General features: G+C 32.8%; 1 protein-coding gene across 1 annotated transcript; it reads left to right on the top strand.

The window, feature by feature from the left end:
* The first annotated feature begins 9,760 nt into the window (after positions 1-9,760).
* LOC121248474 (aspartate aminotransferase, mitochondrial-like) lies at positions 9,761-17,221 on the top strand. The gene is made up of 10 exons (XM_041146948.1): positions 9,761-10,040; positions 11,005-11,090; positions 13,173-13,379; positions 13,563-13,668; positions 13,820-13,924; positions 14,019-14,191; positions 15,403-15,562; positions 16,022-16,117; positions 16,721-16,815; positions 16,903-17,221. Exons 1-10 carry the CDS (start codon positions 9,867-9,869, stop codon positions 16,973-16,975), a joined length of 1,275 nt encoding a protein of 424 aa, XP_041002882.1. The 5' UTR covers positions 9,761-9,866; the 3' UTR covers positions 16,976-17,221.
* The last annotated feature ends 542 nt before the right edge of the window (positions 17,222-17,763 follow it).

The raw sequence follows: 17,763 nt of genomic DNA, 5'->3' as shown, positions 1-17,763 counted from the left end.
ACTAAGGGAATTTCCAATTTAAGACATCAAGTTGGAAGAAATTACAAAATTTTCGTCCCGAGGAAGTTTCCAAGAAGGCACATAGAAGGAAGATTCCATTAGACTTCTTATTCCACAAACTTCCAATTTTACCCTCACAAAGTCCGCTATAGAAGAGAATTCTATCAAGGCACTTCACTTGATTTGTGTAATCCTTAAGCTCTACATTAAGTTAGAATTAGATGGGATTAAACCAAGGACAAACCGAAAACATGACTTATTCCACATGTCATGTATGGTCAAACCTCATTTTCACTTTGTATTAGTCACAATAACATAAATGATTATATCTTTCTTAGAACAACACCTAAAACTGCTTAGTAACTAAAATCCAAGACGACAAAGACATGACACACACACGCATAAGGCCATATTAGTTACCACATGTCCATTTTGGGCAACACTTGTCCAACCATAACTAAACCTCGTCTCCATGTTACCTTGTTAATTAGACTAGTAAAAGGTGCCACCAACGTAGAATAACACATCACATTTAGGAAGTTGTGATTAGTAAAGAGACCAAAAGCATAGACACAAGATAGGACATGACACTACAAGCCATATTCGGACCAACCTACAAGCCAAGGGTTGGAGAAAACTCTTTCCCAAGTCATTGGCATTCACCCCAAGCAAAGAGCAGGAAATTTCCTATCATTTCTAATGAAATGATAGTAGGTCCACAAATGGTGAGATTTACTTGAAATCTTAGTAAGTTAGACAAATAACGTGCACAAAGATAAACTATGCATGAAGAATGATAAACATGAAATGCATGCAATGTAGAAAAACTTTGTTTGTCTCCTATTCAGATTTCTCAAAAAGATAGAATTTTTGTGCATATTTTCTTACAGAGAACATAATTATACTTTCATTGCACTAACTTAGTCTTTCATAAAATCATGGAATTAACGTAACGTATGATGTCGTCATAGTTCCCCATATGCACTGTGAATACTTGCTGGTGACCGCAAGACAACTTACATTGAAACTACGTTGTCTATAGAGGTTACCTGCCCATGATCATGACAATTAAAGATGCAATGTTTCTAACATGCATCTAGTATTATGCAATATTTGTAGTGGATAAATTTTTTTTTTTTAACAATACTATGCACCAAACTGAAAATATCTCAAATACTTATAACATACTTCAAACAAAAGGACATACTAAACAACTGAGATCATGACGCTAGTCCAATATAGCTATGATCAAAAGAGTATTGGAGATGCAACTCCATAGTACTAGTAGTAAATTAAGTTAACTACTATAATAACATTGACATCGCACTGTGCTCTGTCTACCATTTCCAGTTGGTTGAATTTTGGTTTTCCTTCAGGTCCTATAACAAGATCTACCATTCGGGGGGGAGGGGGAGATAATAGTTTAGACTACCATAGTGAGATTTAATTACAAATGTCAGCAAGTTAACAGAAAACCTCAACATAGGTTAATGATGCATGCATGGCAGTAAAAGCATGAATGTACAATCAAAATCATAAGTAATCATAGCATAACTTGATATACAACATAACATAACTGACATAACTTAAACTGAAGTGTGAACTGAACTTTACTGACTTAAATTGAACTGGACTTAAACTGAGATTTAACTTGACATGAACTTGATCTGAGACTTGACTTAACATGAACTTGGAATCTTGTTCTTTAACTAATTAAACTCAACTACTTGGGTGCTGCATGGGTCCCCTAGAGACATGTGTCTATACCGATTACCGCATCACAACACAGGCATCTGCACCAGCTGTGAGTGTATTGTATGTGTCACACTCACTATGGTCCCCATACCTCGTGTGGCACACTCAATGTGGTCCCCACTAGAACTGAAATGTGGCTCCATCGGCATTAGTGTCTAGCGCACTCTGGTGACTAGCTAGTTAGGCCACACCCACTACCCGTTGACAGTATTTCGTCAACTCAGAAAATTTCACACCTATTTAAACTCTCTAGCGTGAACAAAAGAGTTTCACTAGGATATTACCTCATCCTAGCACTTAGGGTCGTGATTGTTATGAATAACTTGACATAACTATTCTCAAAATACACAAACTATATTTGAGACGAAACGTGACTGGAATACAAAAGGACAGAAACCCTGACGTAACACAACATGACTTGAACGAAACTCAAAAGATATGACTTACTTGAGATAAAAATATTTCGTAACATGACACAACATATAACAAACAATATATTTAACATGGCATAACATGTAACAGACAACATATTTAACATGACATAACATGTAACAGACAATCTACTTAACATGGCATACTTGCAACAGTAAATATTATATGACATGATAAACATGTAATATATGGCATACTTAACAAGACGTACTTGCAATGTATAGTAAAACGTGACATAATACCTTGAGTAACAGATGAACAATTCATGGCAAAATAAATTATGTGTGACAGATGAATATGTAATGACTTGAAATGGCACATAAGATAACATACATACATACACTGTAGTTCCTTTACTTGCCACCCATATACATTAAACTGATAGTAAGTTAAAAGCTAACTTACCTTGATCTTTTCGTTCGTAAGTAAACTCAAGTGCGATCACGAGGAATAGAAAGTAGTGATTTCTAAAAGTTAGAACTTAATCACTAACAATTAGATATATGGAAAAATACTAACTCAGAGCAAAATTATCATTTTACCCTCTACATGTGAGAAAATGACCATTTTACTCCTAACTTAAGGATTTTATATTCTAACTCTAAAATTTACATATCTCATGTAAATTTTGTACTAAACTCAAATATCAATTCAGAAAAATTTAAAACTAAACACAACTTGAAAACTCTATAGGGGCCGAAACTTACATAGGCTATTCCCTTGATTTTGTTGCAATTTTTTCAAATTCAAAACTCATGATTAAACCAAAATTTTGCAACAAATATCTTCTTGTCCTTAATTTAAAAAATACTTAAACATCCATTAAAAAAAAGCTAATCATCACCACCAAACATTTTAGTAAAAAGATCCAAACTTTTTAACCAAAAATAAACCTTTGAAACACAAGTTTTGACCTTATTCAAAATATCTCCAAGAATTAAAAAAAATAAAAAATAAATCATACATCTAACATATTCATAACATCATTCTAAGATCAATCATGCTTTAAATCATTAAACAAAAGTCACCAAAAATCACAAAACAACACTTGGAGTTTCCGGTTCTACATTTCGTCCAAAAACAAAAACTTTTCCTTAACTAGATTTGATCAATCTCTTGATCCATGGCTTAAGTCATGAGAAATTCAATCTAAAACATCACATAGTTTAGAAATGTGTCATAAAAAAGATCCAACCATCAAACTTAAAATCACATGGCTAAAAATCAATAAAACATGGATCTAATCCAAAAACATCAAATCTTAGGCCTAAACAGAAATCCTCTTGTATAGAAAAATCATATCTTTGAAATTAATACTAAATATCTTCAAGAGAAATACCCTAACATGCATATAAGAGGCTTAGGGTCATCAAATAAAAACATCAAAGCCATTGGAGTAAATTAAATCACGAAATATTCAAATTTTCTCAAAACAAAAACTGTTTTTCCACTTCCAGTTTCTAAGTTTCTATATCTAAGAAAATATTTCAGCAAAAGCTTTAGTCATGCAAAAACTCCCAATCAACATTCATAAACATATGTTAACAACACTCTACAAAATTTTCTGACCAAGATATGTCCATTAACTTGGTCAAAAATTCTAAAATATTACACATTCTCAGTTTAATATCCATAATGACTTTTCCATGGTTAAAACAACTTTTGACCAACCCAATTACCACTGAATGAAACAAATAAGATATCCATAGAAACTAAAATCAAAGACGAACAACTTTTATAAAGGAGTCATTATGAGAAAATACTTACAAAAGGTGCCACACAAAATGACTTAGAAAACTATCCGAGAAAACTCTTTTGGGTTTCCCTCTAAGAATGGGGTGAAGAAATGATGAAATGGAGTGTAGTATGTCTTGCACGACTTTAGACTTCTGGAGGGGGAGGTATGGGCTTGAATGCCCTTTGATTGGAGGTGCATATGTTACATAAAGTGAAAAATAGTGAGTGACAAGGACTGTCTACTGCTGCCGTGTGGTATGGAGGGTGATGAGGTGGATTTCTCCTCTCACATCAAGGCACTATTGGGTGTAACTAAGGGTAGTGGATGGCCTGCCATGTAGGGGAGGAAACGTCTTCAAGAAGTTTTGCCGAGGTGACCAAACTCATGTGCCTCAACTAAGTGGGCTTCAATTTGGGGTTTAGAGGGGGTTTGGTTAGGGTTTGAGATGCTATCAAGCTCAAATCTAAGGTTTAAAGGGTTGGATTATAATATCATAATATGAATTTGAGAAATTAATAGCGTGTAAAAATGATTTAATCAAATGATTAAACACAATGTTAGAAATTGGATCAAATAGGGTTTCGAAACCAACGTTAGGATTTGGGGAAGCCGTTTAGGGTTTCGCTTTCAATCAAACTTTGGAGTTTCAAATTGATTTCAACCATTTAGGGTTTCACTAGGATTGAAACTCTCTTTTGTCTGACACAAATTGGTTGATCAGATGAAAAAAAAGAATAGGATTTCGTTTAGGTGGCATGATCTCACACTTTGATTCCTTCATAATCCAACTCATGGTTCCTCTTTGTGCTAAGTGTCCAATACTATTTTCCAAGTATGGCTAAGATCCTACTAAGTGTCCAAATAAAACTTTTCTAATCTAATTTGAAAATTTCACACTGTGATTCTGAAAACACTACGCTAGATGATACTATAGAGGTTACTATTCACTCCGGGAAAGTGAAACATAAACTTTGCATTGTAAAATCCTAAATATCATACAAACCTAATTGTACAATTTTTTTATTGAAATTTAATCCCGAAGTGCCTCGAAATAAGCAAAACGCATTTTCGAACTAGCGTTTCGTCTGAAAACTGAAAATGTGATTATTAAGCCATAAAATTCTAAATAATCAACCGAGTCTGATAGTGTAGACCATAACTCAATATGACACTTCTAACTATATCAAATAAATAAAATCGCACTTATGATACCATAGTGAGTGATAACTCTGGCTATGTTGACAGACTAAAACTTACGCGATTGGTCGAATCGTGAAAACTTATTGTGTTTTCATGAGGTTTCTAAAGCCTATAGAAATTCCACCTATGAATTTCTCAATGCATTAGTAATGTAACATAATAGAAAATTCTATACATTATACTATCATCCCACTTTCATCCTACTAAATAAAATGTGACACATTTATCACCATTGGATGATAAAGAGTGAATGATCATTTATTAGGTACTTCTTTATCATCCAATAGTGATGAATGTACCACATCTTACTTAATAGGATGAGAGTGTGGTGTATAACATTACTCTAACATTATATAACATCGTAAAAATCATAACATGTACACTCACTAGTATCATGTGTTGTAACGTTTGACTTCGCTTCGACGTCCTTTAAAAAGAAACAATTTGAAGTCTGTTGACTGTTCTTCAACAACCCAGAGGTTACCACTTCATATTTAATCACTTCAGAGTAGACATAAGAGTTCCACCAGGATACTTCTCATCCTAGCCTTTGGAGTCATGATAAAATAATTTTTCATGATATGCATGTATGTGGCATAGTTTAAAAATGATAGTTGTATGAGAAATAAAAATGGAACATAAGATATGACATTTTATGTTCAAAATGACAGTTATAAAATGAATGTACATTTATCAATAAATCATAAATAATAATCAAAGTGTAAATTAGATGCCAACTTATAGACTGTTGAAACTGTAAGTGAAGTACTGGCTGTGAAATAAATTATGCTAAGTTAGAATCTAACTAACTTAAGAAAAATAAACATTGACTTGGAATGAAATTACGAAAATGCACTTAGATGTCTAAATGATGCATGCTATGTAATAATCCATAACCTATCTCAAGAAATGCATGGCATGCACTCTAGTTGATGCCTAAATGAACTTACTAATGATGTATGCAAGGCAAAACCTCCAAGGAACATGCTCACCAAAATCCTCGACATACTTAAATCCTAAGTTTGAACAAGTTCATCCCAACACTTAGTCACGCCTAATGAAATCCTCAAATGCTAACTAAGTTCATCCAACATCCTGTCTATAATCAATGCACATATCTCATCTACCCATTTGTAAATCTGTGCACAACAACCATTGTTCGTAAACCCTTTGCCCTTTAAGCCACCCTGTCTCCATATGTATGCATGATTAAGCATGTTGAACTTGTTGTCCCTGAGGAAATGACCTTCGAATCTTCTCTTGTGTATTAATTCTGCTTTTATACTGGGAGGCATAATTTGGTGAGTATCAAAAACTAATTTTAATAATTTAATATATTATTTTTATATAGTAATTATATAAGTTAATAATATAATTTTTATCTAATTTATTATCATTGATCATATAAAATATAAAATAATATATGCTATCAATTAATAATAAATCATGTTATAGTTTATATCATTATATGTAAATAGTTAATCCATCATACATTCATGCGTACTCTACTATTTACACTTAATTAAAATAATTAGGTAATTTTTTTTAAACACCTAAGTTGCAAGCAAGCATGAATAATCTATGTACAATGAAATTATTTGATATGCATTAACCATATATAAAATGTATGACATTATTAATAATTATGTATACTAAAAAGTAAAGTCTAAATTAGTAAGTGGTAACTATCAACATCATAAATATAATTATAGTAAAATATTTTTTTAATGAGTTAGTTACATAATCCACATTAATAATTCACTTAATTTTAATTTAGCAATTCAAATAATTTTTTACTAATTTATTTGAAAAAAAAAAATGAAACAAAATAACAAAATAATTGGGCCAGATCGAACCACATGGACCGATAGCTACCAGTCCAATCTGGTCCCTATGGATATTCAGCCCAATCTGGTCCGAGAAAAATGATAAACCAAAAATTTCGGTCCATCGCCCCCTCTCCCAAACCGAACTAGACCAATTTACACCTCTAGTTACAAATATTGCATATTGTTAGATACATATTAGATGCACTGCATCTTAACTGTCATGAACGGAGTATGTTACCTTGTATTGCATGTTTAGATACTTCAAGTTCTGTCAAATTCCAAGTGGGATTTAGAGGCGTCACAAGTCTAATCTCTCTTCATAGGTGAGATTCGGTCGCACGGGAACTAAATTGGGGTTCCCGAAACTTTTCCTTAGAGAAAACTTGGAATACATTATAAATCAATTCGTATTCCAAAAGTAACACAATGCGATAGACCCTCGTGTGCGAGCACTTGCCTGTTTCCCCCGGTTTAAACATCCTTTGCTCACCTCGAGGCTGGAGCACTCTTCGTTGGCATTTGGGTTCGAGCACACGTTATCTGTCCTGAAAAAATCACTTTATTTATTGAGAAATACTTTGGGTCTCAAATTCGGGACCCAAAAAATGTCCTGAATGGGATTTTTTTTTTTTTTTTTTACTGAATGATTAAAAAAATATTTTTTAATGATGTTGTGAATTTTTTATTTTTTTAAAAAATGTTTATGATGATTAACAAAATACATAAAAAAAAGAAAAAAAAATTACACTATTCAGGACACTTTTTGGATCTCGAATTCAAGACCATTTCTTAAAATTTGAAATAATTTGTATAGGAAACTGGGCACGTCCCTTGCACATGTCCTCCTACTATAGGAAGAAAAAAAACAAGTATTAGAAAATTGTCATTAACAAGAAAATACAGCAAATATAAAAACAATATTCCATTACTAGGGAAATAAACAGCAACTAAATGAAAGTTTGCCAAATATAAAAAAATCCATTAATAAGAAAAAATAGCAGGTAAATGAAGTTTTGCTAAATATAAAACAAAAACTGTGATTAGTAAGAAAAAATAGAAAGTATAAAACAACAACTGCCATAAATATGTAAAAAGGGACCAAAAAAAAAAAAAAGCTTCCAATTAATAAGTACAAATAGCAATTAAATGAATCTTTGCGACATATAAACTAGAAACTGCCATTGATAAGAAAAAAGGAGCAAATATAAATACAAAAAATGCCATCAATAAGGGGGGAAAAAAGCAAGTAAATGAGTTTTTGGCACATACAAAACAGAAGTTGCCATTAATAAACAAAAAGAGTAATGATATCTACAATACATTTTACAATATATTTTATAATTATGTTTTTAAATAAAGATATTTTTATAAAGTGATGTTATTTTTGTAAGTTATTTTATAAAAATATCCCCTATTTTAAAATATAATTATATAAAATATTATATATTTATTATATTCTAGAGTTGTGTATACATGAAGAGTTTAGCCGTTAGATTGCTCGATTATCAGTCATTTACTATTTAGCATTTAAAATATGAGTTCTTTTACTTATCATTTTTATATTACATATTTATTAAATAAATAAATAAATAAAAAGATAAAATATAAAAACAAGTTTGTGGTATAAGAATAATGAATAAAACTTTTCTTAAGATATTTTTATTTCTCTACACAATCTAGCTCCACTTTCAAGTTTAGATTATTAAGAATTTAAATTACGATTGTACTTAAGATCTCTTTTAGTTATACGGATGTCAAGAGATAAAAATTAAAAGTTGAATAAAATATTGTTATAACGTAATTTTTATTTTTAGAATTTAACAAAGTTGAATTATTTATTATATTTTATGTGAAAGTTTAAAAAAATTATAATAATTATATAAAATGGAATAAATATAAATAGAAATCATTATTGAGAGCATTCATTTTGTATACATGATGTGGCATCATTTAGACCATACATCTCTCAAAGTAAGTGTTGGGAACAATCAACTAGAAGCAGTCATGCAGTAAGTATAAAGTGTGCATTACTATAATGACTTCTCTCTAATATTACTCTATAAAATGAGATAAGATGAATGTTGATAACTAAACCAGGCATAAAAATAAATTAAACAATTGTTAGAAAATAATTAAAACCAATTTTATATAAGTTGTTATATTAAAATGAGTAATATTAAATATAAGTTTTAAATAGATAAATCTCACATAAATATTTTATAAAAAAATAAATCATATTAATAAAAAATAATTTTTTTAAATGAAATTCACATTTTTACAATAACTTTTATATGACATGATTATTTACGAATCATTTCAAATTTGAAAGTACGCAGCATCGTTATTCCAAATTGAAAGTACGCAGTAAGCGTATCACTGCCTTTAATAATTAGAATAAATATAAATAATAGTTATTATTGAAAGCAATCATTTCATATATATGATATGATATGATATAGATCATATATTTTCTAAATCTAAAATAAAAAAAAGTAAAAAATTAGAAATAATCATATAATGAGTGTAAAATATATATTGTTACAGTAATTTCTCTCTGACATTTCTCTAATAATTATTCGCATGCATTTCAAACGGACCAAACGGTTCCATTCTATCGGAAACCGAGATTATCACACACGCCGACTCGGATGACGTGGCCATATTTAATTCGTAAACGACCTAAGCTTCACACATTTCAAGGCCGCCGTCGCAAACCAGGAAAAAAAAAACGTCACGGCCTGAGGAGGGGGTAATCTGGTAATTTCCAATTGCCAGCTCCAATTTAGAATGGCGTCACGTCACGTCACCGTCATGTAGTCGAAGCAGAAGGCTCTTATAAATTTAGCTCCATTGACGCACTTCACCTCAATACGGTTACAGCTCACTCCGTGCGCGCACAAACGCAGAGAAAAATGGTGTTTCGGGCGGTGATGTCAGGTCGGGTCCCGAGGTGGAGCTCAGATTCTGGAGCGAGATCGATGTCGTCTTGGTGGGGGAGCGTGAAGCCGGCACCGAAGGATCCTATACTCGGTGTTACGGAGGCTTTCCTTGCCGATTCCAATCCGAATAAAGTCAATGTCGGAGTTGTGAGTTATCTTTTTCTTTTCCCGAAGTTTCTCTTCCATTTTTCTGAATTCTACATTTGGTTGCCGGGAAAATAAAATGGAGAGAAAGAAAAAACGGACGTACTGGATATTTTGAATGGCATGTTTACACTGCTTTTTTTTCTTGTTTGAAAATAGTAGGAAAACTGTTTTACTAGGCTCCAAATCCGAAGAGTTGAGACTGGAGATTGCAGTTTTTATTATTTGAGGGTTGTTTATAATTTAAAACCTGAGATCTTCATTGTAAAAGAAAAAAGGATCTATTTCTCGGGTATTTCGGTGATTTCTTTGCAGCCAAACATAGCGTGGAGTAGAATTCGCTTGTGTTTGTTAATTAATCTATACTCTCCCTTTTGAATATCTTAGAAAACTCGGATTCACATACAGAAAACTGAGGACTAATTTTCAGTTTTCAGTTGTTATCTTCCCAACATTTTCCTTTGTTTTGTTTTTCTCTTGCTTGGTTTATGCCATTTCGTTTTTGCTACTGAGAATTCCGAAGAAACAAGATAGACTCAAATGTTCTTGAACCATTTCTAAAAGAGTTGGGTTATCTCAAGATTGGTGCGTCATACAGTAGATCGTTTTCCGAGTATGGTTATAAAACAGTTAAATCATGGGTATTTTTCATTATTGTGTGACTCATTTCAATTGTGTATTGATTGCAAATAGATTTTCATTTCTATAATAAACACCTTTAGTTAAGCCAAAGAATAATTTTTTGAATCTGGTATATTAAATTCCTTTTCTGTTATTTGAAGATATCTGATTTCTGGGTTCCTAGAGATAAAATTTCAAACCGAATAATTTTAAATTCTCTTATATTCTCTCATTTATATCTGAAACCGAGTTGAGAGCATTCATCATTTTGATCAAGTTCTGTTCTTTTATCGATTATCTTTGTAACTCACTTTTTTTCTTTGTTTTTTCATATTTAAATTAAAAGGGTGCTTACCGTGATGATAATGGAAAACCGGTTGTTTTGGAATGTGTTCGAGAAGCAGAGCGGAGGATTGCAGGAAACTTAAACATGTGAGTTCGCTAGATTCTTATCATCTGAGACACTTTCTTACAGTATTACGTCATGTAATTGAGTGATATTTCCTTGGTGTATTACACAGTTCCCAATGCCATTCCCTGTTGCTCGTGGAACTATTTTATCCAGATGTGTTCATCTTTAGAAATAAATAAATAAAAAAAAAATCTTTAGAATTTTGCTGCCCGTCATTTTTATATACTACATTTTATATCTTTTTTTTTAATTTTAATTTTATTTTATTATTCTTAAACTAATTGAATTTTTCTACTCATTATTTATATACTACACATTTAATAAGAAAAAAAAAATGTGATATGTGATATATGAAAATGATGGATAAAAGTTTTCGTGTGATTAAATTGTAATAGCTATGTTCCTTTCGACTTACACTTTATGGTGGTCCCTGGGGTAAACCTTTTTATCGTCCGGCCGGTAACCAATTTTGATTGTATTTTGGTTGGTGGTTTTGGATTCTCTGATATTTTTTTTTTTTTTTAGTTGCATTTTTGTTGGAGACTTCATTCTGCATTCCTTCTAATACGTCTAAAATTTGCAATCCTTTGGAATCGGGAAAACTTTTTATTACATTTAGCATTTGGAAGGGAATTTGGTAGATTTTTGGTTGTTAAATTCGTTAGGGTTTAATAATGTTAAGAGTTGCAAGCATACTCTACTGTAAGCAATCTTTATTGACCACAATATATCATACTATATGTATTGAGTTTCCTGTTGGTGGGTTTGGGTCAGAATTGTCTATATTGCAGAGTTTAGTTAGTATCAACCACACACCATCAAAGATGGAACCAAGGGGCCACCCCCTTGGTGGCCATGGCCCTGGGGGCATTCCCTAGTTGGCTTTAAGTAGTGAGGCTGCCAGACTAGTTTGGCCTCCAGAGGAGCATGGCCCACCAGAGTTGATCCTGGGCACCACGAAACAAACTAGATCAGTTTCATGATCCTTGAAAGTGATTCATTTCACACTACCACATTTGTAAGCGATGAGAATTTTGTAATGTGTCCTCTATAGTTTACTAAACTAAACTACCTGAAATTTAGTTTTTTGGTTTAGTTCTGAATGAAAGGTGGCTGCTATGTCTGGTTTAAAAAAACAAGAATTGTTTTGATTCTTCTTTTCTAAACAATGCAATGATAATTTAGGCCTCATTTGTTTTCAGAAAATATCTTATCTCATCTCATCTCATCTCACCTAATCGTTACAATTTTCTCAACTTTCAATACAAAATAAAATAAACAATTCAACTTTTTCAAATTCCAAAACAAAAATAATATTAAAACATATATTCTAACAATATTTTATTTTAACTTTTTAACTTTAATCTCAACTCATCTCATCTCATCTCCAAAAACAAATGAGCCCTTAGACATTTGCTTAACTTTCTTTGAGGAAAAAAAAAAAAAAAACTCCTCTCCAAATCTTTATCTAAACAAGTTTTCAATTTCACCTATCCATTTTCACAAACAATTCAAAAGTCCTTTCCAAACTGCTTTTCATTCTACCTATCCACTTTCTCAAAACCCAATATGGAACACATCACAAGTTTTGTTTTTCCCAGAAGCTATAAAGAAACTATAGTAGTGAAACTTGCTTACGGTAGTTGTTTAATGGCAGTGGTAGACGTCCAGGACATCATTTATGGATTTGGAAAATTAAGAGATTCAGTAGAATGGCTGTTGAAAGTTTACACGTGTAACTCTCTACATCTGGTAAATAAATGCTATAGACACCAAAATTTGCCATTACTCAGAATTTAACCTTCTAATCATATATGTGCAAATTTCCACACACCTAACCTTCTTTACGAGGAGGTTGTGATGGTTTCTAATCAATTATTGCCAGCTACAGGCGGATATTTATGTGTTTTTCTGGATCCATATATATGAATGGCATAAAATGTTTTTAAATGCTACGTGCATAATATCAATTTTCATTTTAGACCACCAATTCTTACTCATATATATATATATATATATATGTATGTATATCATTTTTCATCTTTGGCTTTGAATTAATTTAAATGTTGTATGTTTATTTTATTTTTATTTTTTTTGAGTAGGGAGTATCTTCCTATGGGAGGGAGTGTGAAGATGGTTGAAGAAACACTGAAACTGGCCTATGGGGAGAAATCTGAGTTCATCAGAGACAAGAGGATAGCAGCAGTACAGTCTCTCTCTGGGACTGGTGCATGCAGACTTTTTGCGGACTTTCAAAAGCGTTTTCATCCTGATTCACAAATTCACATATCAGTCCCAACCTGGGCGAAGTGAGCACCATGGCCCATATTTCCTTTAAATCTTAGATGCTCCCCCCTCCCCTCCCTTCCCAACACCCAACAAACCCGTCCTCTTTCAGATTTAGTTTTTGAGTAAGAAAGTTTATGTCGTGTTTTCTTTCTTTCTTTCTTTCTTTCTTTATAACTTGGACTCTAACATAAGAATATTTACAGCCACCATAACATCTGGAGAGATGCCCAGGTATCTCAGAGGACCTTCCATTACTATCACCCAGAGTCGCGGGGTTTAGATTTCGCAGCACTGATGGACGATATAAAGGTAAGCAAGAAAAGTCTAGGTTCCCAGCTACGTTATTTAGGTATTTGTACCTCGTTTCTAATACTTTGAAGTTTTACTCTGTTGGCCGTTGTTTTCATTCCTTCATTGCTGACTAAAAGCTCTTTACCCCGCCCTTTAAACATGGATGTAGAATGCTCCAAATGGTTCATTCTTCCTTCTTCATGCTTGTGCTCACAATCCTACAGGAGTAGATCCTTCAGAGGAGCAATGGAGAGAGATCTCACACCAGTTCAAGGTAATATCATGGTCTTATTATTACTATGTTTTTCTTTTCCTTTCTGAATTTTCAGTATTAATTGGTAAGTAGTGAGCACTATGATCATTTACAGGCAAAAGGTCATTTTCCCTTCTTTGACATGGCTTACCAAGGTTTTGCTAGCGGTGATCCAGAGAGAGATGCAAAGTCCATCAGGATTTTTCTTGAGGATGGACATCTAATTGGAATTGCTCAATCATATGCAAAAAATATGGGACTCTATGGCCAGCGAGTAGGATGCCTAAGGTAATGGTCTAATTATCTTCAGAATGCAGATTTGTTTTGTTCTCGGGTCTGTCTTCAATAGGAAATGACTGCATATCTCTTTGTTTAGATAATTAGAGAACGCATTGATTGGGAATTGTCTTTAGCAATTTACCTGGGTTATCAATATGATTGTGGTGTGTGAAGATATATCTGCAGGTCTGTTACTGAGGTTTAAGCCAATTATATGTAGTCATCTTATGCCTAAATTTGATAATTGGTGTCAAGCTGGATTCTTGGGGGCAAGCTTCATGGTAAAATAGGAATTTTATGATTACATGCACTTATAAAATCCACTTAGAAGTTCAAACTGTCTCGACAAAAAGTCAGCTCATTTGCTTTATTTTGATTTTATAGGCAATCTAGATTAGTTAATCTCGGTTTCCCCTTTTGAAAGTCTAAAATGTCATCTAAACTAACAGGGATGGTATGTGTGTAAATATATATATATATATATATGACTATATGGAAATGCTGTTTTGATTTTCTCTCTTCATGCACACTTTTTTTCAATTTTACTTCTCATCTCACACTGCCTATCTTTCAATGAGATAAACTGCAAAAAAGAGAGGAAAAAAAAAAAAATAGATAGGAATAAAGGTAGCACTCGGCATTTCGAGCATTTAATCCTTTAGATAGATGAATGAAGTTTTTAATTACCATTGTCTGCGAATCTGGCCCAAGCAGCAGTGCAAAACAAACGACCAGATGTGAACTGTAGAAGAGTTTTTCCCCTCCCTTTGGGCTCCAAAACTTCAGCAATAATAGCATAAATTTATGGACTTCAGATTTCCTTTGTCACTTGGGAATTTAACAAGTTTTGGTTTTTGCTCCCTATAATCTTCTTGTGAGCAAAATTGTTCGGAATTAGAGATTTACAGAAGCAGGGGATATTAGATTGAACATATGTGAAATTTTACCATGTCTAGCTTTCGATGGATTATACTTCATCACTCCTTTAAAGCTATGAATAAATAAAATATGAAAAAGGAAAATGTAACAAATTAAGAAAATCCCAAAGTGTATGAGAAATAATCATATTGTTTATTGAAATTCAGCTATCCTGCCGTGCCAATGACATTACCTCCGAATGTTCACTGGGTAATTTTTGCATCAGATGCACATATATCTCTGGTACTTGACAAGTGAATTTAGATAGGAGGATCTCTCTCATACTTCACTATGCTTTGCAGTGTGCTTTGTGAAGATGAAAAACAAGCCGTGGCTGTGAAAAGTCAGTTGCAGCTGCTGGCCAGACCCATGTATAGTAACCCGCCCGTTCATGGTGCACTCATAGTTTCAACCATTCTTAGTGATCCAGCGTTGAAGAAGTTATGGCTCAAAGAAGTTAAGGTAAATTATCGTATTTCAATTCTGGCCTTTTTTCCTTTTTCCTTTTTTTTTTTTTTTTTTTTTTTTTTTTTTGTTTTTTTGTTATCTTCTTGTAGAATGTGCCATTGTTGCTGTCTACTTAACCCTTTGTGGGTGACACAGGCTTAGCTTTCATCAATTTGTGGAATTTAGGGCTTGTTTTTTCAAAGAGTTCCTTAAAACTTAATAAGCTCAGAAAAAAACATTTAATAAAATTTTATGGACCCAATTACCACAAGACCCTCTTGTTTGGTTGAAATTCAAGGCCATATTATTGTGAGGTAATGCTACAACCTTCAGATAAGCATTCTGATTTTTAGGATGTGATCATATTTGGCAGAAAATCCATCATTGACGTATTTTTTTCTTCAGCTTATGTAGAGTTGCATCAGCATTATTATTTCTTATACATATTTGAAGATTATTGTCATCTTTCTCCAGGTTATGGCAGATCGCATCATTGGAATGCGAACAGCTCTACGAGAAAATCTTGAAAAGATGGGGTCACCCTTATCATGGGAGCACATAACTAAACAGGTACCTTAGCATTTGTCAGATGGGTCAGGCTACTCTGTTGCCCAGTGTTTACCGTTGGGCATGCCACCGAGGCTTTTTTTTTTTTTTTTGCTTTTTTTTTTTTTACATTTTTTTAATATATTTAAATATTTTAAAAAAATAAAAAAAAATACGTCAATACACTTAAAATTACTTCTTTAATCACTAGGTAAAAAATAAAAAATAAAAATTTTGACCATCGGTCAACTAGAGCGGTCAATATAGGTGGGCAAAGAAGCTTTTCCCTTTGTCAGATACATACTCAATGAAAAAAAAGTTTATATGCCCACCAATTCTTACGGCTCTACTTGACCGCTCGGGAAAAAAAATATTTTTTATTTTTATTTAATAATTAAAGAAGTAATTTTAAGTATATTAGTGTATTTTTTTTAAAAAAAAATATTTAAATATATTAAAAAATGTGAATAGAAAAATGAAAAAAAAAAAGTAACAATGAGCAGTACTACTCAGACGGCAGAGTATCACCACTCATACTCAATTTAAGTTGTTTGTCCATTTATCTACCTCCAATTTGCTCCATTTGCTGAAGTTTTCATTTCTAATTACTTGGGTCCTTGTAAACAGATTGGTATGTTCTGCTACAGTGGTTTGGCGCCTGAACAAGTTGATCGTTTGACGAGCGAATTTCACATCTACCTGACTCGAAATGGTCGTATCAGGTAATATGTCCTACCATCATTTTTCTTATACATAATAGCTCAGAAATGGCTCTTTATTAACATGTGCCTATATCTTTGCATACACAGTATGGCTGGAGTTACTACAGGCAACGTTGGATATTTGGCTAATGCCATCCATGAGGTCACAAAATCTGCATAGACACTTGTTACAGAAGAAGAATCCTCCAGGGCGCCTTGGAAATATGTACTGAGGCATTCAGATTTTTTAAAACCTCCATTCCATCCCTTTATAAGTAAAATAAAGGTTGCAATTTAATAAAATAGACGTCATTACGTTCTCTTCCTAAAATTTCCTCCTTTTTAATTCAACAGTTGGTGGGAGATTTATAATCGATCTTGTAAAACATGAACCATGAAATAGAAGTACATCCTTATTTATCATAAATTTGTTGAAAAGCCCATCGGTTCATGCTGAAACGAATCTGAGCAATGCACTTTGATATATCTTCCAGTTATTTAAGAAATATGGGGAGACAAGTGCCAAAGTAATACAAACTACATAATTCAAGTCCCGCTGGTGGTTATACATTAACATTATTATTTGAGGGGTAATGATATCCCTCGACCTCTCACTACCCGTCTATTACCTCCTTTATTTTTTATTTTTTATTTTTTTACTTTCTTTCTTTTCAACTCTCATATGTCAGAAGGTCTTAGAAACTCAAAAAAAAAAAATTGCAGCTCTCTGTTTGCATTGAAATCACTTGTACTGATATTAAAATCACTTGTACTAATATTCAAGTTCAAGTTAGAAGAAAATAGGTAATTTCTCCATACAGCAGGAGGCATGATGGTGAGGACTCCACATAATCCTCACCGCTGGAGGTGTGATGCATGTGGAGGTGGGCTCGATGGCTGCAATCAAGGACTGGGTTGGGCGGGGCTGGGCGGAGTCCATACGATAGAAAGAGGTGCTTTTGAGAGAGA

The sequence above is a fragment of the Juglans microcarpa x Juglans regia genome, chromosome 2D, assembly GCF_004785595.1.
Source record: "Juglans microcarpa x Juglans regia isolate MS1-56 chromosome 2D, Jm3101_v1.0, whole genome shotgun sequence".
NCBI classification, from domain to species: domain Eukaryota; kingdom Viridiplantae; phylum Streptophyta; class Magnoliopsida; order Fagales; family Juglandaceae; genus Juglans; species Juglans microcarpa x Juglans regia.
Note: the sequence above shows the minus strand (reverse complement) of the source record. Positions and strands in the feature narration are given on the sequence as shown.